Source organism: Aethalodelphis obliquidens, unplaced genomic scaffold (assembly GCF_003676395.1).
Source record: "Aethalodelphis obliquidens isolate GAN/ISIS:26980383/991018 unplaced genomic scaffold, ASM367639v1 scaffold32, whole genome shotgun sequence".
NCBI lineage: Eukaryota > Metazoa > Chordata > Mammalia > Artiodactyla > Delphinidae > Aethalodelphis > Aethalodelphis obliquidens.
This window is the reverse complement of record NW_020837976.1, coordinates 14,212,314-14,234,487: the sequence shown is the minus strand read 5'-3', so window position 1 is coordinate 14,234,487 and position 22,174 is coordinate 14,212,314. Positions and strand designations below refer to the sequence as shown.

Below are 22,174 nucleotides of genomic sequence, written 5' to 3'. Positions count from 1 at the left end.
GTTTCCTGGGCGAGTCGAAACTCCTAGGAGACCGCGAAGGTCTAACAACTGCACTACATAGTCCAGGCATGACACAGATCTCGGACTAAATCTACGGTAGTAGGAACGGTGAGAAGAAGTCGGATCTAAAACCCACGTGGGCTACCGCAGAGCCCAGGTCCCCTAATGCCCACAGTCACTGTATGAAGCTGCCATCAGGGAGCCAGACCCTACTGTAAACTCACTCCGTCAGTGGACCAGTGCGTCTCCTCTTGTGCACTCTGGATGTAACACAATGGATTAATCAGGACCACATTGGGCCTTCCAGGAACTCATTGCTTGTAACAAGACTGCTATCAGGAACTAGCAGCAGGCGAGTAGGAAATTTACTTGGTGCACAGTACCTACACAGCCCCTTGGTTTGAACCGTAGGGAATCTGTCCCTGTTGGTATCTTTTTCCTTCTGTTGGCCATTGTGGGCTCTATGCCATTAACTGTGATCACAAAGAAAGGCAATGCCTTTTATCCCACTTTACATGCTAATCAGGATTGTCTCTGATATTTTTTAAAATCTACTTTGAGCAATTTAAATTAAAAATAAATTAGTTATCCATTTTATACATATTAGTGTATATATGTCAATCCCAATCTAATAAGAACCTGCTGTATAAAAAAATAAATTAAATAAAATTCAAAAAAATAAATTAAAAATAAAAATTTAACTAGAGCCCATTGGACAATGGAGCTCTCAACTCTACTGACACAATGTTTGAAAAAGTACTGTGTAGACCAAGAGATGGAACACAGCCAGCAAGTGCTTGGGATCCAGAAAAATACATGGATCATATATTTGGAAAAAGCAGTGATTTGAAAACCAGACAAGTAGAACCTCAAGGCATACGCAGATACTAGCAAAGGCCAGAAATAATAAAAGCCAAAGCAGACTAGAACAGAAAGACACAAGCATCCAGACACCCATACAGAGCAGTCCACGTGGAGGAGAAAATCAGGATGAGGGAGACACAGGTAGCAGCAAATTATACTCGGGGCAATGGTCACTGGGCCTGCAAGCAGCTAAGAACTACAAGAGTGAAAGTAACCGAAGATAGGCAGGAAATGCATGGAAACGGAGAGCTTCATTCAGAGGGAGGAGTTATGATACAGTGGCAGGGACAGGTGTCCTAGGGGGTCACAGGAAGTGAGGGGGGCTTGAGCTCAGTACAGCAGGCTCCCACTCTCCTCGTCCTAGCTGCTTGGTCCCAGCTTCCCCAGATGTTCCCATTCTCTTTATCGCAGCACAGTCAACCACCATACAAAACCCCACAACAGCATATGACAAAAATAACGGACTATTTCAAGGTAGCACATGATACAGTCATATTCCAAAACTGGGAGGATGGGGGGCTCCTGACGGCCTCAAACAGTTGATCCATCCGAGAAGGTGGGCACCAGAGGAGATGGGAAATGCTCCTATGGGAACAGCTTGCACAGACACATGAACGAGCCCATATTCCTGTTGGTATATGACAAATCGATAGGGAAGTGATGGATTGTTCACTAAATGGTACTCAAACAAGTGAAAAAATGTAACTTGGATCTCTGCCTCATACCATATGCCAAAATAACTTCCAGATAGAGAAAATATTTCCATGTGAGAACTGTAGCTATAGAAATAATAGAGGAAACCATGGGAGAAAAGGCTGTCCTCATAAGGAACACTAAACCCAGAAGATAGAAAAGATTAATAAACTTGACTCCAAAATCTAAACCGTTCTGCATGGTAAAAACGCCATAAACATTGTAAAAAGACCAACGACTGAGGAAAATAATTGGTTCACCTATTGCAGTTTATAAAGAACCTGTATACCTCAATAAGGAAAAGAACAGTGATCGTGAACCAAAAATTCACAGAAAAGGAAAGGTACCTGGACATATGAAATCATGCTCAATCACATTCGTAGTAAGAAATGCAAATTTAAATGTTAGTGACACACAACTCTTCACTACTGGGGGAAACGGTTGACTAGTTGAACAACACCTCTTTGGCAGAGGTGTGGGAAAAAAGGCTCTCTCACATACCTGTGGTTGAGAACCAAAACTGGTACAATCTTCAGGAAGAGCAACTTGGCAAAAATCAATCAAAATTTTAGAAATACAAAAACTTGACTTACTCAATCTATTTCTGGGCTTTTAGCCTAGAGATAATCACACATGTGCAAAATGACACATGGACAAAAAGACACATGGATAAAGATTACACTGCAGTATCGTTTGTAATAGCAAAAGATTAGGGCCCATCATTACAGGACTAGGTATATGAAGAAGCACCCAGAGAACAAAGTATTAAAAAGAATGCAAAAGCTACAAGGATTGCTGTGGAAAAAGAACCTAGATATATTTTTAAGTGAAAAAGCCAGATGCAGAGTAGTTTGTGTAGTGTGTTACTATTTGTGTAAAGCTATATTAAATACATATATGCTGATATTAACATAAAATATCTCTGGAAGTACACATAAGAAATTGCTAGGAGTGGTTGCTTCTGGGTAGGAGGAAGCTTCACTTGCACTGCGCACCCCTTCACACCTTTCAAATGTTATACTGTGTATACAATACATGCTAAGCCCATATAAACAGTAATACAACAGAATTTAAAGTTGCATCCTTTATTCATCCCTTATTATCCATTTATTCCCAAAGGAAGTGTCACTACTAATATCTGGGCTTATAGTCTTCCCGGAAGTCAGAAAAGCTCTGCTGGGACGACTATACAAGGCAGACAATTCCCAAACTTCTAAGGACTCCTGACATTAGTCTGTAAAACAGGCAGGTGATTGCCATTTACAGTAGACAACAGCGCTATTGTAAGGGGGAAAGAGAGCAGAGTCAATGCTTATGGCATATACTGCCAGGTCTACAGGGAAGTCCTCCCTGGCCTCCTAAAATCTCCAAGGTGTACCCACTGAGCTCTCAGCATCTTCACCTGCTCATCCCCCCCACTCCAGGGGGCCTCATTCCCAGAGCACTTACTTCCTAGCCCCAGCACAAAGACTGACCCGCCTCAAAGCACCTTCAACCCCCCCCCCCCCCCCGCACTAGACTTACCATTCCCCCAAACTCCCTCCGTAACTGCTGTCACATCACCAGACAAGCCTCCAGCTGCCACTTCTGAAAAGGCCACCAGATGGGGATGGCGCCGCAGGGATGGAGAGAGGATGAGCTCTGACCAGAGCCGCAGTGACTGTGCTGTGATTATTGTTTGCTCGTTTGTTTCATTTGAATGTTTGAACGTGAATGGTTCAAATAGTCTTGTAATTTTGTTTTCGTTTAAAAAGAAAATATTTAGAACATTTCCACTCAAAAATCACATTTTCAAAATTGAAGCATTTTAAAAGTCTGCTTTCATTAGACAGTTGCATCTTGTATCCCTGAGGGCTTTTGCAAATAGTTCCGGTTTTCTTATTTTGTTTTGTTTGGGCACAACTCAAGTTGCAATTTCACGAAAATCAATGCTACACTCTCTGTTTCGAAAAGAGCCCTATAAGTGAAGCTGTACTAGGAGATGTGGAGATGGGTTCGTTTTAATACCCCTGCCTTGATTTAATTTATATATTGTTTCTTCAGCTCTTCCTTTCTAGGTTGATTTATCATTCCGAGTTTTATTAACATCCAACACACTAATATGCTTGGGAAAAAGATGGAAAACTCCAAACTCACAGTGATGCCCAGCCGTAGTCCCAAATCAGGCTGACTTGCCTGAAGGAGTGTTTTAGTTGGCCTGATTTTCCTAGGACTTCAGAGAAGTAAGACTTGCTTCCAAATCAAGGGAAAGGATTTCTAGAACTGCCCGGTACTGCATGGGGCCCTGTCATGCTGTTTATTAGTCAGGAGTGTTCTGACAGAACATGTGGGTTCTCGTTGCAAATTTGCAATTGTTCATAATAGCTCAATGTTTTTCCTAAGAGTTTTCTTTTCAGTTTCAATAATTATGGGTATTATAAAACACCTCAATGATAAATCTTACAAACTCTACTGAAGTATATACCTCGGTAAAAACAATCATGTATCTTAGTAAGGCAGAAAATATTTGTAAATGTAAAAATGGATTATGGATGACATCCAAAGAATCCTGTTATTAAAGAGGAAAAAGAAAAAAATAAACTGTATGAAAATATACATTATCATAAATACAACTGACATAATGTGCTTGGGTGGTAATATACAAATATGATTTGGAGTTGGGGCCCCTTTGATTTTTCTTTTCTTTAATAGTCACAAAACATAAGCTAGCAAGGTGAGAGTAAGAAGTGATGATGCAGCCCGGCCTGGTGGCTTCCTGGCTTTAATGAAATGGCACATCTGATGTTTCAAATGATCCATCACATGGTTTTTCAAAGTCGCAGATGGTGATAGTTGAAAAAATCATGCAAATGGAAAGGAAGTAGGGAACTCTTTGAAGCTTTCCTTGCTAATGGATACAGTGGATGTAATGAATTTCCTATGGTGGAAGTGCACAGTAAGAGAGAACAGGACGGGCCCCTGCTGTCCCCAGTGACTGGGTCTCAGCATGCAGGCTCCTTCTAAGGAATCTTAACCCAGTGCCTTCTTCAAGCCGAGGACCACTGAGTTCTCACCTCCCCAGCTCCTGGTGCATCTCCCTGGGTGTCAGACAGACCCCTCAGGCCTTGCGTGCCCCAAGATGAACATCTCCATCCTCGATTTGCTTCTCTTCCAGTATCTTCTACCTCAGTTCCTCGTTTCTAACATCCACAGGCTCCCGCAAGCCTGAACCCTCACTTTGCTTCCCCTGCTCCCACCCTCCCGGCAGCAGCCAACCCGCTGATCCTCTCAAGCCCCAAGGCCTCTGCCCTTCTTGGTCATGGTCACCTCTCTCAGACTCAGAGGCGGCTTCTGGCGGTCCCTGTCTCTGCAGCCTCGCCCCACTGGCTCCTTCTGCACTGTTGACAAATTAGAGAGCATTACCAGCTGCTTCAAAACTCTAAAGCCCCAGGGCCTTAGGATGAAGACCAGCCTCCCCCCAGGGCACTCTATCCTCTCTGCAAACCAGCCCCTTCCTTCCTCATTTAATCCCCCGGCAACCCCAGGGGACACTCAGCCAGCCCCAGCAGGGAAAGAGACTCAGACAGGAGTCCTTCAGGGGCCTGCACTCCTGGAACAGCCCAGACTGGACCTGGGTTTCCAGTAGGCTGAGGCTGGGACTTCGTTAGGACCTGGGAACAATGTCCCCCAAAGGCCAGGGCTCGGGAAACCTGCAGACCTTCTATCCTTGTAACTTCTCAACTTCAGGGACCTCCAAACTGTTTTCCAACCAATGAGCGGAATGGATACTTCAACTCTGCCACAGCCCAGCCCCAGGTACCATGGGGGACACAGCAATGAATGGAGCCTGGTTCCCTGCTCCCGAGGAGCTGGCAGCCAAGCATGTGCGAGGTATGTGATGTGATATCAGTCCGACTCTCATATGCCTCACTTCAGCCCCAAATCTCACATCTAATAGGACAAGGGTTCTCTTTACTGGTGACCTCTCTGGGAGCACAGGCAACCTCAGCTGATCCCCAGAAGAGGTGCCCTAGGGTAAACGGCAGAGAGTGTCTTCAGGGTAATCAACTTGTTTCCTTATTACCAAGACCAAACTGAGCCTAAATATGGCCAGCCCAGCACCACACTGGACTGTGGAGCCTGGGATTTTGACACCATGGAGTTTATGCACCATCTTAGAAGTTACAGGTGATGTGTGGCCAGGTAAACCCCATTGGACAGCCCTTCCTCCTGGGGCTCTGTATCCCAACCAAACCCCCAACCACCAGCAGCGCTCAGCAAAACACACTTCAGAATGCACAGGAGACGATTGGAATTTGGAATACAGATAGAATTTGTTTTAAATTCGGGATTTGAGGCAAATGACTTCTGTGAATTGCTCATGTCTCAATATCTGATCAATCACGAGCTGCTGTAAGTTATATCTCATCATCATACATTGTCACTTCCCGCTGGACCCACACGGTGGGGTTCACACAAGGCTTTCATGTGTACTTTTTCATCTGCTCATCAAAACCAGCCTCTAAGCTAAGGGTTGGCATAAGGGGCATCTACCCTCAGGGATTAAATAACTTCCTACTGAGTGAGCTGGAACCCTAGCCTGTGTTCTCTAACTCAGCACTCTTGCCATATAAGGGTACCTGTTTTTAATTGTTCTAAGATTACAGGTCTTACCTTTCCCTTGTAAACACATCCTGTGCAATCATTCACTTCTAGGAGTAATAATCAGTTCATTTCTGGTAGTCTAATTAGTACTCTTGCCAAGTTACATTCCTTCCACGGACCCATACAATTTGTTTCTCTTCTGGTAGGTCCTGGATTAATAACACAACACCTTAACGGGCCCATTACCTCCTGATTTACATAAAATGAATCATTCAGAGATGAAAACTGATGTGTATAAGACAAATTGCATGGTTTACACAAAATCTAGAACAGTTTTTAAGAGGTGAATAGAAACATTCACATTTAAATATTTTAGAACAAACTGGTATACCTATCTGTAGTATGCAGGGAGATGAGACAGTATTACCAATAAAATATCACCTCTAATAAAATAGTTACTTAGTACACAGTGCGAAAGAGACAGAAAAGATTCTTACCTTTGGGCTATATTCTGTAAAGGGAAATATTTCAGATTATTCTTTTCATTTACACTTTTCCTTTGGGCCCTCTTAATCAAACTGATTCCCTTCACTTGAGGACAGGGAAGTCATCACCATGCTTCTTCTAAAACCCACCTTTCCAGCCCGGGCTCCTGTTGAGGTGAAAGAGGTGACGTGAGGGTGATGGGCACATTGGATCCAGACGAAGGCCTCGAGGAGTGTTGAGAGTTGTTGCCAAAGTTGCTGTATCTGGAGAGTGCAGAGATTTAAGTTGTGGGGCAGGAAGGGACAGAAAAATGAGTACCAGTCAATAAATGAATAACACGTGGCAAACTATGCTAATTTTTGCAAGAAAAACAGGTCTGGAAATGCTAGCACTGTTAGTGATTACCCTAACTTGAAGAAACTAGTAACTTCTTTGTTTTATTTCTCATCAGAAAAATTTCCCAAAGTCGAAAACTGTTAGGCAGCAGGGTTTATGACAAAGGGTTTAAATAAAACCCTCATATTTCCTTTCTTTTTAAGTGTACATTAAAACTAGTTGCTAACATAGATCAAGAATCCAAATTACTTTCAATTGAATCTGAAGATTTTCTTGCCTCTCGTGGTGGCACAATTAGCATTAATTGCATCAAAGGCCTGCAGAAAATACCAGGTGATCAGCTAAAGAAACATCGGATTAAAAATTCTCCTTTAGGTGTTTCTGAATCAATTTCATCCATTAAATGCTACAATCTCATCACATGCCCAAGGATCAAGGAGAAACCGTCCCCAGACCTTCTAGGCTGGCCTGCTGCTTAGAGGTGCACGTATTCAATGTCTTCATCCAATACTTCCCTAGAACCAAAACTATAGCCCCTAGGTTTAAATGAGCTTTTATCATTTCCCAGTCATCTCTAACAAGTTTCAGGATTTGTAAAATTCTAGAGTTTTCTTTGTTTTTCAGAATGGCTGTTCTTTATGCATTTAGCTATCATGATCAGAGCTTTGCCTCACAACCTCCTCAGCCACAGGGTAGGGCCGACTCCTTCTTCTAAACTGGTGAGGACACAGTACTGGAGTGTGTGGGACCCCAAGGGTCACTATGATATAAGTGCACAAAGACCTTCCCCCATGCAGTGAAGCCAATATAAACTCCCACCAACTAACCTAGAATTGCTAATTCTAGGAAGCAATTTGACCTCAAAATGTGGATACCCCTTGACCAAGTAGGTCTACTTTTGAGGCGTTAACATAACTTTATGGTTATTTATATACTAAAGTATCACACAGGAAGATACTCACTGGAGCCTCATTGAGATCATGGCAAAAAACCAGAAACTACCCCATCAGGTAACAATGTGAGAATGGCTAAGAAAGTATGATGTAACATTCGTCAATGGAAGATTACACAACCATTAAAATGACTGCCAATTTATAAGTGATAACATGGTAAATGTTTATAATGTACGTGTACGTGAGAGTGTGTGTATAAATATACACACACACATACTGCATGTAACATCAAGATATAATATTACACATTGAGTTTGATCACAATTGTAAAAAATATTCTTAGAGGTTAAAAACCACGTGTAGAAAAATGTAAAAAAACAAGCCATCTTTTTTTTTTTGGAGGTACGTGGGCCTCTCACTGTTGCGGCCTCTCCCATTGCGGAGCACAGGCTCCGGACGCGCAGGCTCAGCAGCCATGGCTCACAGGCCCAGCCGCTCCACGAAATGTGGGATCTTCCCAGACCGGGGCACGAACCCGTGTCCCCTGCATCGGCAGGCGGACTCTCAACCACTGCGCCACCAGCGATGCCCAGGCCATCTATTTTTAAAACTGGAATACGGAGGTGAAATTTCAGTTTTCCTTAATAAATTACATTATTATAATGGGAAATAAAATACTTACATTATCCCAAATCTATCCTGTGTTGCTAAGTCTGGTGTGTTGGCTGTTGCTCTTCTAATTTGCTTATTTGGTATCATGTGTCAGCCTCTGCTAAGTACCAGGTGCTCTGGCAGGCAGACGGGGACTCACAATACTACCCCACCATCCTCCCCTGTTAACATACCACCTTCATGGGACTTGGTTTCTGGACACTCATCTTCTCATCTCTTAAAGTCCCAACACTCTACCTGTCCAACAGGTTGTTTACTGCTTCTCCAAGTGAGTATTGGTTTGATTTTTTTCAAGAGGGCCCCCAATTATACAAATATTGAATCACTACGCTGTACACCTGAAGCCAATATAACGTTATGTCAATTATACCTAAATAAAAAAATTAAAAGAGAGGGCCCCCAAAACCACAGGCCACAGAGAAGACAGAAAAGCAAAGGATGAGAATATACAAAAGAAAGGAAGCAGCAGAGAGGGGAGCACAAGCTCAGCAGGGAAGAGAGCGAGAGAAGCAGGAGGCAGTGGGCCCCACTTGGGAGGGAAGGACGCTGCCCAGGACCTCCAAGTCCTCAGAGACAGGCCCTGGGCTCCAGCGTCAGCCCTGCATCACCCAGCTGCCTGGACACTAAGCTTGTTATTCTATGCAAACATCTAAAACCATCCCCTTCCCAACCAAAAGTGTGCATCCCAGAGAATGTTTTAACAGGATTACTTTACTAAAATTATGTTTCGATGATGTTATGGAAATAAAACAAGCATAGTGTCGTTCTCCCTCTTTTGGTTTTTCTACTGGTTGAGCAATTAATTCAACGACCTCATGGTCTAATTTTGCTTCTGAATTTCAGCCAAACTAACTGAATCATACAATTCACTACAAGGCGTTTTTTGGTTTTGTTTGTTTGTTTGTTTAACATCTTTACTGGAGTATAATTGCTTTACAATGGTGTGTTTGTATTTTTAAAAAATTCTTTTTAATGACTAACTGGTTGGTCTCTATTATAACCCATTCAATTTCAGTCAACCACTGAGCAGTCAAATCTGTGGCCATACAGACCTCTGAAAACCACAGTGAGTGAACATCAGAAAATTAATTGGTATGAACGATATTTATATAATATTCAAATTCCTGTCAAATAATTAAAAAATTGTAAACTTTTCTCAGTGAAATCCAAGCCAATCTTCATTCACAAACATGCAGATGCTTTTCTCAATTTATGTGTATACTCGTTTTGTCCATTTCCATGTTTCTATTGCTCACATCCCCCAGGACTGTCAGTAGTACTGAAGCCTGGGGACCAAGTGGGAGGGACCTGGGTCCCAGGAAAGCCCCGTCAGAAGCTGTGAGACCATCACCATTCTGGGCTAACACCACCCTGCTGGGGAAGATGAGGTTGCCAAGATATTTTTTCTTCCGGTCAAATGTGCAGCTCCTAACTTGTACACGGATACTGTTCTTGGGGAACATGAGAGCTATGTTGGATGCATTTCATGAAAACTGTGTGAAAGATCACAGTAACTGAGAATTTTAGACCTAAAAGAGACTGGTAGAGGACTTGTAGTTTGGAGGTGTTCAAACTGGAGCCCACGTACTCCTGATGGTATACAAAGCCATTCTGGTAGACACCACTCCCCACTTACCCAACCTCTCTGTGCCTCAGTTTCCTCACTGTATATATAAGGGCTAGAAATAGAACCTACCTCTTCAGGGTTAAGTGATACTTTAAAATGCAGGGCTTGGCTCTCAATAAATGCTCAATAAATGTTAGCAATTATTATTATTACTCTTAATATGGGAGTGGCCATCAGTCAATACTGACTTTTATTATTGACTTTGGACAACTGATTGTTTAAAATATGCAAACCCTCTGTTCCCCATCCCCCGCTCTGCAGAGAGGTCCTGATCCAGGCATCAGTGAAGGGCAGGCACACAGGCAAGCTGACAAGCACCTGCTGAAAATTCCCTGTGCCCTTCTGATCTGCACACCTCCCTCCCTCTGCCTCATCTCCGGTTTGCATAAGAATCATTGAGGTGTCCATACTTAAATAATGTAATTATACTAATGCCTGTGAAGTGATTCAAACTGCAGTTGTTTGCCATCTCATGGGAAGCTATGAGCAATGTCTGAAAGAAACTTACACACATTAGAATAAAAACAGAAAGCTATAGAAAAGGGAGAGGAGATAAAGAAAAGACACCCACCTATTGGAAGAGAAAGACCGGAAGTTGTAAGGCTCGGAGGCAGAATACGTGCTCGGATGGAGAGAATCAGAGGAACTGTTAAACGAAGGAAAACCCCACTCAAAACGCTGCCTGGAGAGCTGACAAAGCACCTGGCTGCCTTCCGCAGATCAAAAGAGAGCCCGTGCTAGAGAGATGGGCTTGAGATGTGTAGATTTTGACAGACTGTGCAAATTTTTATAAACCTTAAATTCAAAAATCCATCTTTAGTAATTACATTATAACACAAGAGCTCCTCAATTCAAGCAGCGGGAATTTTCTCTTCTGCCTTTTGCCTACATACTGGTAATTAGTGAGCGCCCAGGGAGCTCACACCACAACTGCTCTCTGCTCTGACTGGAATCTCCGCAAACGCAGCGAACGAAAGACAAGCCCGAGGATGCAGCTAAGGCGCTGCGTCACCGTCCCCGGGTTAGCCTCGCACAGGCCATCACGTGGGCCGGATCTACCTGCTTTCCTGCTGGGATTCGGCTTCCTTTTCCTTGGTGGACAAGGGCGAGTCCTCAAAGTCATAGGAGAAGAGGTGGAAGGGGCTGTGAAGCACATAGGGCAGCTTTTCTACGGTTGGTGACGCCTGCGGGGGGCCGGGTGCGGCGCGGAAGGGCTGAGAAGCCGGGGAGGGCGTGGAGGGCGCCCGCAGGGCAGGCCCTGAGGACCCTCTGCGCAAGGGGGTCCCCGCCGCACTGCCGGCCGGGAGCTGCTTTCCTGGGGAGGAGGCACTGGAGGCCGCGGGGACGGCTGGACTCTCGCGAGCAGCATCCTTTCCGGCGGGGACCTGCTCTGAGGCAGGGCTGGCCTCAACCCTGGGTCAGCACGGAGGAGAGGAGGAGAGGAGGAGGGGGAAGGAAGGGGAGGAAAAGAGATTTGGGAGAGAGGGAGCAAAAGTTAGGAAAGAGAAAAAGACACGTCAAAGCTCACTACTGTTAGGGACGCTCACTTAAGAGTACAGCTGTGTTTCTCAACCGGCAGCATAAAAGCCAGAAGCCCTGGTTTTCCCAATAATCCTGGCGCCCTGGGCTTGCCTATCTGGGCGGTAAGACCCATCTGGCCTCTGAGCATACAAGGGCCTTGATGAGGGGATTTAGTGGAACCTCAAAGGCTCTTCTGCACCTGCCCCTCAATCTCCGAGTTTCTCCCCACTGGTTGTGTCGGCACCAGAGTTTCCACAATTTGAACTTCGTTTCTTTGTCTTGATCAAACAGGGGATCTGCCCTCCTCCTGAAACACCCAAACTTGAGGACGAGGTGTCCCACAAGCCCCATACTTACAGTCACTGCTTTCAGATCCTTTCTGGAAAGCAAGTGTGGAGAAGGAGAAAAGATGCCAGCAAGAAATGCAAAGAGCTGGAAATGAGGGGCGGGCAGAGTGAAGACACATTTTGCCCGGTTCACACTTTCCCCAGGGCCTCCTCTACCACTAAGCCCTAGATGTCTAGACTCCTGCAGGCATGCCTCATTCTGCCACAGATACAGTTATGAAGACTTTCCATCTTCAGGGGACTGGATTTAGACCACTTAGACATTTTGAAGCCTACCTTTGTAACAGGAGAATCTACATTAAACTCTGCAGTTTTCAAAACCATAGTCCTTTCCCCAGAGAACTTGACTCCCAGCCATGCCCACTTGGGAAAGGGATGTGAGCTGTTTTGTTTCCTACCTCAAATCCAGAGCTCCATCTGTATATAAGGGCAGGGACATACAGGTTTCCCTGGCTCAAGGGGAGGATGAGACCACACTGCAGTGCCCAAGGCAGGCCTGACAAAGGTGATACACACACACAGGGGGCACACGTGGTGGGCACACATGGAGGGCAAACACACGGAAGCAGCCAGCAGGAAGGGGAAGCAGTGGAAGACACCAAGCCCACAGAAGTAAGCAGAATCTTTCCCACCACTTTTAAGTCTAGTAGGTTGACATCAGGGAAGAAATAACATCCAGATCAATGTTAATGAACACCGTGTTTAAGGTCAAACCCTGGTGTTTAATATGCACGCCTTTGCTTCCTAAAACTGAAAAGTCTAACTGTATCGTCTCTGATGAAGACACCCTCCAGAATCAGTCATAGAGTCAAAGACGCTGCAGAGGACAGGATAAACCACCATCTACCGCTAATAACAATCCCATGTAAAGACAGCACGAGTCAGTAGGGACGCCTTCGGAGGCTGCTCTTTCCAGCCAGATTCCTCCACCTGCTCTGTAGGTACTGCTGAACTGTTTGAGTCCCTGAGGGTGAAAAGTTTGTGGGTGGGACATACCATGCACATTTAAGCACGTGTGGAGCCACACCGATGTATTTATTGAGGGTCCACAAAATTTTCTGTGACTCATTTTTGACCTAAGGTGGGACTGTCAGTTGAACCTCCTCCCTTCCCAGAGCATCCCTAACTAAAGGCACTACCCCCAAGCATGGCACTCGGCATGGGCGGGGGCCCTTGGTTAATGCCGACCTTTCTCCCCATCTCATTCTGGAATATGTACCTCACTCTCTGTCACTAGGTCATTCCTTTCCTCTCTCTACATCCAGCTGGCTTCTTCCCAGACATTTCCAAAGGGCAGAAGCAATCAGTTCAGAGAGGATTCCATGACCCCGGGAGGGGTGGGCATCTCAGCACGTCAAATGAGCCTGTCTGAGAACTTTTATGTGCACCGGTGGCCCCAAGAATGAGGCCACAGCAGCAAAGAATCACATTAACTTTGAACTTGGTAAGAGAAAGATTTTACCCTAATTCATCCAAGGTCCTTTTGACTTTGCTTATTTGTGGAAAAACTAACAGCAGCAGTATCAGTTGGCAGCGTAATCAATCAAGTGAAGGAACCCTTCAGTTCTAGAATTATTTTTGAATATCAGAAAATGAACTTACCCACGATCAATTTTTATTTTTCATACAGACATCATTTCGGGAAAATACCACAAAATTTACACATATCTGCAAGGTGCCTGTGTCTGTTAACACTGCCCGAAGACAGAAAGGATGCACCTTGGAGAGGTGAGTGGAGGACAGAAAACTCCCCCAAAGGGCTGTAGAGCTATGGTAGTTATTTTAGGCATGCAAATAAATGCTGGGAATTTTTTCTATGCTACATGTGGTGAAAAGTGTTCCTGTCCATTTGGATAAAAATCAAAATGCATTATCCCTACAGCAGTCATCCACACATTATAGATAACATTGTACTGGTAAAATTAGTAGCAAGAAGGGGACACGTGGAATTATTCTTCCTACAGTGAAGACAGGGTTAAAGTTTTCTGAGCAGAGAGGAACATCCCGTTAGTTACTGTCAATCCGACTGAGCCGAAGCACTCAATGAGGGAGGGGACAGTGGGGAGAAAAGCTCCTGGGTGTGTCTCCCATAAGCAAGGTTAGGCAAAGCAGCGTCTGAGTAAAAAATATGGCTCTCTAGGGAAAACGTGCTGTTATTTCTATAAAACTAGTCACTCTGTGGCTCCGTGTAAACGTTTGCCGGTGCGAGCTAGTGAGGAAGGGAGGAGGCTACTGCAGGGCGGCTGCAAACTATCCGTTAGGAAGGAGACTCCAGGCTTGTGGTGGGAGCCGGGGAGTGTCCGGCCCTCGGTACCTGTCCGTGCCCGGACAGGGGGCATCGTCATCTTTCTCTTCCTCTGAATTGGGCTCCGTGACTGGCTGCTCCTCTTCCTCCTCCTCCTCGACCCTGAGGCAAGGCCAGGAAAAGAGAAATGCACATAGAGACAAGATGGGAAAGCAAGATAAGCGTTACAGACAAACAGGAAGATGAAGCAGAAAAACTCCAGCTGGCTGAAATGAAAAGAGCACACTTAGAGGAGGCAGTTGTGAGATGGGGAAACCTAAGTGTGGGCTGGAGATGCAATAACCCAGCACAAGCCAAATTTCTTTGTCAAGTTGGCTGGATGCTACTGCCTGCAACCCCCGACCCCACTCCTCCCATCCCCCTACCACACATGATTCACAACAGCTTCTGGCCATGGGCAGGCCTCCCAGGTGGTTCTCCTTCTGCATACAGAGTCATGCAGTGGCTGTTCTCAGGGCTGCCCAGCGCCTGCAGCGAGAAGTCCTCATGTCTTCACTGCATTCCTTCCTGCACCACCCTCTACGGTGGACAGATGGTTTTTGCATGTCACTCCCTCATTCTCAGTCAATGTGTTTGGGGGTGAGGGGCTGATCCCCCCCCACTTCAAGGGTTAACACATGGTCCAGGTGGAGTCAATCTGGGCCACCCCTGGGATTTCTCCTGTGCCTTCAGGGATGAGAAGGTACAAGCACATCCTAAGTCTAGTGGAGGAAGGCTGCCTGTGAGTGACCCCGGCCCAAGAACAGCAGAGTTGGAGAGAGAGGGACGGACATGGAGAGAGAGGAAAGCAGTCTCCATGACAGTTTTAACACTTGCATCTAATACTTCTGAAGCTTCACCCTGGCCTTTCACTAACAGAAGATAATAACTTTTCATTTTTGCTTAAGGTAGTTTAACTTGGGTTTTGCCCTTGCAGCTAAACAAATACAGACTTTGATAACTGAATCATTACCCTCCTTTGGCCTCTAAATCCTATCAACACGTGACTTATGCGATGCAAGTGTTCCATGTGGAACACTTACCCAAGCTTCTCAATCCCTTGCCAAAGGGATTAAAACTCCTGAACTCCAATGACCTTCATCTTTGTTCACTTCAGCCCCTCACAGGCTGGACCTCACCATCACACCTAAGTAGCCCACCTTGGAAACCTTACATCCAAACTTCTACGCCCCGACCACAAGCCCCCATTCCCCCAAATCTCTCATTCTTCTCCTCCCACCGTAACTCTTCTGCAATCTCAGTGTCCTCCTCTACTTCCTAAATGTCCACCAGCTCCTTCTTGCCTTCAATCCTTATGAATCGACCGTTTCCCACTGTAGGCATCATTCTGCCAAAATTTGTAACTCTTCTGCCCCACTCTCCTTCAGTTGGTTTTTCTTTTTACTGAAATATAAATTACATACAGAAGAGTACACGAATCCCTGAGGTTTCACAGAACAGACGCATCTACATAATCAGCATTCCTTTAATGCTCCCTTTGAACTGCTTCCCTCCCCTACTGGAAACAGCACAGGTCAGCTTTGCCTGATTTCCTTCTCCATCTAAAAGGAATCATACTGTACCCAGCTCCTTTTGTTCAATATTACACTTGTGAGATTCATCTATATTGTTATAAGTACTTGAAGATCATTCTTTCTCATTGCTGTATAGTATTCTCTTACAAATATACTATAATTTAGTTATCCATTCTACTGTTGATGATAATCAGGTACCTTTCAGTTTGGGGTCATTTTGAATAGGGCTGTTATAGATATTGGAGTACATGTGTTTTAGTGTTTTGGGTCATGAGATATGCTTAAATTCATCTTTATTAGAAACTGTCAAACAATTTTTTTTAATGAATGAATGAATTTACATTCCCATAGACAGTATATGAGCATTCTGATTCTTCCACATCCTTGCCAAGATTTTATATTTTTGTCTATTTCATTTGCTATCTAATCTGTGTGTGATGATGTCTCATTGTGGTTTTACTTTGCTCTCCCCGATGACTAATGAAGGTGGGCACATTATCATACTTTTAATGCCTATTTAGATATCCTCTTTTTGAAGTGTGTAAGTACTTTGCCTTTAAAAAAGAAAGAAAAGGCTCAGACTTCCCTGGTGGCGCAGTGGTTAAGAATCCGCCTGCCAATGCAGGGGACACAGATTCAGTCCCTGGTCCAGGAAGATCCCACGTGCCGTGGACCAACTAAACCCATGCACCACAACTACTGAGCCTGTGCTCTAGAGCCCGCGAGCCACAACTACTGAAGCCCGAGTGCCTAGAGCCTGTGCTCCGCAACAAGAGAAGCTACCACAATGAGAAGCCTGAGAATCACAACAAGGAGTAGCGCCCACTCGCCACAACTAGAGAAAGCCCACGCGCAGCAACGAAGACTCAATGCAGCCATAAATAAATAAACTAAAAAAAAAAAAAGGCTTTTTATTTGTAGAAATTCTTTACATAATTTGGACACAAGTAATTTGTCATATTCTAGTGTTGCCAATATGTTTTCCCTGTGGGTTGCCTTTGCATTCACTTCATGGTATCTTTTAATAAACATACGTTCTTAAGCTTAATGGGGCCCTATTTATCTTTTTTTCTTTGATGGTTAGTGTCTTTTTTGTCCTGTTTTTTTTTTTTGATTACACCAAGGTCTTAAAGGCATTTTCTTATGTGACCCTCTAAAAGCTTTATTATATAACCTTTCACATTTAAATTTGCAGTCCATCCATAATTTATTTTGTGTGTCATATGAGATAGGGGTAAGATACATTTTTTTCCCCACGTGGACATACAATTGGCCCAGAACCATTTAGTAAAAAGGTCATATTTGCCCCATGTTAGTATCATCTTTATCACAAATCAAGTATATATCTGTGGCTTTCTGGACTTTTTCTCATCATTAGTCAATTTTTCTATCCTTGCGTGAATACTCTGCATGAATACTATCTTAATTATTACAGTTTTATGATAGACCTTGACATTGCAAAGTAAGTCCTTTGCCCTTTATACTTTCATAGAATTTTTGAATCAGCTTGTCAATTTTCACCAAAATCTAGATGGACTACTAGTTGGGATTTTCTTGAATTTATACACAAATTAGAACTGACAATTTTACATATTTAGTCTTCCACTCCATGGCTGTGGTATATCCTTTATTTAGATTTAATCTTATTCCAATATTCTTTCATTTCTTTTAAAGCTTTAAATTTTCAGTAGAGGTCTTATATATTTTCTGTTAAATTTATTTCTAAATATAAATTTTAATGCTATTGTACATGCTATCAATTTGCAATTTGATTTTCTATTTATTTGATGATATATAGAAATAAAATTGATTTTGGGGGTAAATTTACCTTGTATCCAACAACTTTTCCAAATTTATTAATTGTAATACTTTTTATATAGACTTCTTTAGATTTCCTATATAGACAGTCATATCGTCTGTAAGTAACGATGGTTGTATTTATTTTGCTCCAATTCTTATGCCTATCTTTTTCTTGCCTTATTACACTGGCTGGGAACTGCAATATTACATTGAACTGAAGTGATGACAGTAAGCATCTTTTCATTGTCCCAAATATCAAGAGGAAATATGAGCTTTGCCACAGATTTTTTATTCTTTATCAGATCAAAGAAGTTTCCTTGTTTGCTAAGAGTTTTTACCATATATGAGTACTGAATTCTATCAAATGCTTTCTTTCCATTTATCAAGATAATCATATGATTTTCCCCTTTATTTTTGTAAATGCAATGAATTACAAAACTGCTTTTAAAAGGTTAAACGAACCTCGCATACCAGCAATAAACTCCACCTTGTTATACCATGTTACCCTTTTTATAAACACCGGGTTCTATTCGTTAATATTAAGAATTTTTTAAATTGAAGTATAGTTGATTATAATATTATTAACAATTTTTTACATATACTGGAAAGAGATTGATCTATAATTCCTATTTCTTAAAATGTGCTGATCAGTTTATGGAATAAAGGTTATGCAAGCCTCATAAAGAGGTAGGGCAGAGAGGGTGACAGCTGTGGAGCTAAAGAAAAAGAGATGGATCCAAAAAAAATTAAAACAGATTTAGCTGAATTTGGTGACTGGTTAGATGCGGCAGGAAAGGAAGAAAGAAGTATTGGTACAACCCCATGGTTATATACCCCATACCTGGATTGAGGGGTGCTTCTGTCAGAAACAAGGAAGCCAGTGGAACAGTGAAGACAGCATTCCTCCTCTAATGCCGCAAGCCACAAACGAGCACACCTCATCTGTCCTTCCGAGCCTGGTACAGCTCACCCTCACACAGCACAGTCCTTTTTGTTGGCAGTCCTTTTCTGCTCCAACAGCAGTCAAGTTAAAAACTGTACCCTCAACCTTCAGCCTGAGGCTACCTTCCCTCATCTTGATCAGGAATTTGCAAATGTTATTACTTCTGGTCTGCCCAGAACCCACAGATCTCTACCCTGCCAACCAATGGGTCTCTCCTCTTTACCTCAAAACAGGGAGCCCCATCCTCCAAAATGACTTGACTTCATTTGTTCTCCCAGGTGGTAAAGTCATTTAGAAGCAAAGTCTGCTGGAGTTGGAGAGGCTCGGAGCCAACTGCCTGGGTTGTACTCCAGCTCCATAATTTACCAGCTGTGTGACCTTGGGCCCCACTTTCCTCATCCCAATTTAGGATATCAACAGTACCTACCTTCTAGGAGGACTGGGTTAATATGTAAAGCACTTTGAAAAGGAGCAGTATACAGTGAGCAAATCAATTTGTTTTAGCTATTAGCTCTCATCATCATCATCACCATCATCGTCACTGGCTTTGGAGCCTTCTTAGGAAATCTCTACCATCCCCCACTAATGGATACTCAAGAACTCAATAATCAAGAACTCAATAATCAAGAACTCAACAATCAATAATCAACTCAGTCAATTACTCAATAATCAAGAACTCTGCTTGATTCACTAAGGAAGAGGACATAGTACTGGGCAAAGCATTCCCAATCACTGGCAGATAGTAACACTTTCCCCTTTATAACTTCCACCTGTGTAAGCTGTGTATTTCTGATCCTCCTCTCTTGCATGTAGCTGTCCTACAGATATGTGACGACAGTGATTCTGATCAACATCCCAACCTGTTTCCTCTTTGGGCTCAACATCTCTGACCCTGCAATAAATCTTCTGATGACTTGTGTATATCATAGCTTTGCTATCATGAGTGGCAGAGCAGGACCAAGGGCAGGCAGCACAATGACTCACTCAGGGAATCCACTTCCAGGAAGTCCCATGGTCAAAGCACTGGCCTTGCCCTACAACTCAAATGCATGAAGAAGGAAATACCCTCTCGTAGGGCACGGGACTTTCTATGCTTGATTTTATTTGGTTTCATCCTAGTAGAATTAGTCAAATGGAATGATATTTTATGCTGCCAATATTTAAGACTGAAGAATTAGTTCAGACAATTTTGCTTTTTCCCTAGCTGAACTGTCTCTTAAAGTATAACTTAATTTTGTTTATACTTGTTCTAAAGCATTCTGGGTCTTTGGTCTCTGGCTTTCAAATACCTCTAGGGGTATTCTGCTTGTTTGTAATTGATAAAGAGTTACTCTAGGGCACAGGCCTGTTCTGAACCCATGAGGTAGTCTCCTTTTAACCACAAACAGTCCCAGACTGGAGGCCACCCTCTTCACGTTGGAAAAGCAACAGGCCCACCGCCTGACCAATTCTGCAGGGCACAGTTTCCTTCAAAGTCAAATTAACTTTCTCAAATTCTGGTCTCAGGTTGACGTCACGTATCTTAGGCTTCAAAAAACAAGAAGGAAAATGGATGTTGCTGAGATGTTTTAAAAGTACAATAGAAACATTTAAAACAGTATTAAAGTATATTCTAGGACCAAAGCAATCAGGATGAGGAAGAGTTAAGCAACACATTTGGAGCAGACATTTCAAGACATCTAACAGACATAAACTCAAATCAGGAATATGAAAAAATATATTTTAAAAATCAGTAGAAACACAACTATAAAAGTGAGCAAAATATACAACCATGGCCAATACATTTATATGAAATGATACTTTAAAACCGAAGTTTAAATATAAATCAGTCAGAGTTTAATAGAACTCAATTGGAACTACAATGAGGTACCATTTTTATCTGCTTGGCAAAATTAAGACGTCTGAAGATAATACTAAGCACTGAAGAGCATTTAGACCAACTGGCTCTCATATACTGCTGATAGGAGTGTGCATCAGCATAATGACGCTGGCAAAATAATTGGCACTATCTCATGAAGTTAAGCACTCATATCATGAATATGACTGACATCACCTAGAAGTGGCATTGCTGTAGCCTGGGGCAGTGGTTCTGAACCAGGTGATTCTGCCCCCTAAGGGACATCTGTCAATGTCGGGAGACATCTAGTCTTAGATGCTGCATCCTACAATGCACGAGGCAGCCCTCCACAACAACATTTGCACCGAATACTTTTGGTCCAAAATGTCAAGAGTGCCGAGGTTGAGAAACCCTCCCTAGGGATGCCGAAGTATGTGCACCGGGATATGAGTCTGAGAATATTCTCAGCAGCACTGTCTGTAATTACCAAAAAATGGAAACAACCCAAATGCTCACCAGTGGGAAAAAGGATAAATAGATTGTGATATATTCCAATCAGAGAAAAGGAAGACCTTCAGCATCACATGACAATACGGATGAACACCGGAAGCATGATGTGGAGTGAAGACAAGTGCAAAGAGAAACTACAATATTCTAATGTTTTTTATAAAGTTCAAAGAGGCAAAATTGTATAATATACTATTGTTATATATACATATATATATATATATATATATATATATGATAATACTAAAAACAAATAACAACAAACCCATAAGACAACACTAAACGATATTTAAGAGTGCTGGTTACCCAGGTTCAGAGATGTGAAAGTTGGAAGCTCATAGTAAGTTAAGGGTAATGCTCTGGGTTTCTAGCTAGACCGTAGTCTCATGGATGTTCTTTATATTAATATTTATATAACATTAATAATATTAATAATACTAATCATGTTTATAATATTTATATTTATAGAAAATAAATAAACTAGGAGAGGGCCACACATGGACCAGTGATGTCAGTGTATCATGAACTAAGGATTATGATTAATTCAATTCTGGAAAATTAGAATTTTTTAAATAGATTTTATTTTTTAGAGCAGTTTTAGTTTCACAGCAAAATTGAGCACAAGGTACAGAGATTTCCCATAATAAGTAACAATACAAACATTTTTTAAAAGTGAAGAAGTGTAACCATGGGGCAAGGGTTCTCCATTTACCCAACAATTATTTATTGAGCATTTATTATGTGCAAGATGCAGGGGTACAGTGGTTAGTAGAGGTTCTCACCCTTAATGTTTACAGGTCTGTAGGGGAGAAAGACATTAATCTAATTGTACCAGGAAGTACTCAAGTGAGAAAAATGTCCACAGTGCTCTTGGGGCAAAACTCAGAAGGCCAAGCAGGAATTGACCAGAGGACAAGATGGGACTTTACACATGACACTCTCCTGCTCCAACACGTACACGCTAACCTTGGGATTAAGTCCAACTTGCTCAGCTAACACCCCCATCATCTCGCTAACTTCATCTTCCTCTCTCCCTTCAGCAACTCCCCCACCCTAGTCTTAATCAGTCTATTGAGCTGTCCACCCAACATCAGCTTGGGGTCCTCAAAGGAGCCGTTCTCCCTGCCTGGAGTTACTCCTTCTGCTCTGTTTCTCTAGTGGACCCAGCCACCAGGGACGTCCAGTAAGTACTCGTTGCCTGTTGCAGACCTGTGGCCCAGTGGACCTCGCATGGTGCTCAGCCTG

The 22,174-nt window shown here is 43.0% G+C and overlaps 1 protein-coding gene across 4 annotated transcripts in view; it reads right to left on the bottom strand.

Annotated features, from left to right (window-relative positions):
- The window catches only part of FHOD3 (formin homology 2 domain containing 3), a 494,073-nt gene that overhangs the window by 133,068 nt on the left and 338,831 nt on the right, over positions 1–22,174 (bottom strand). For 3 of the 4 annotated variants that reach the window (XM_027127768.1, XM_027127769.1, XM_027127770.1), the window contains exon 11: positions 6,777–6,890. The exons of the other annotated variant lie outside the window; for it this stretch is intronic. In XM_027127768.1, coding sequence (XP_026983569.1) covers positions 6,777–6,890 — 114 coding nt within the window. The remainder of the gene's footprint in view (positions 1–6,776; positions 6,891–22,174) is intronic. 4 annotated transcript variants of the gene reach the window in all.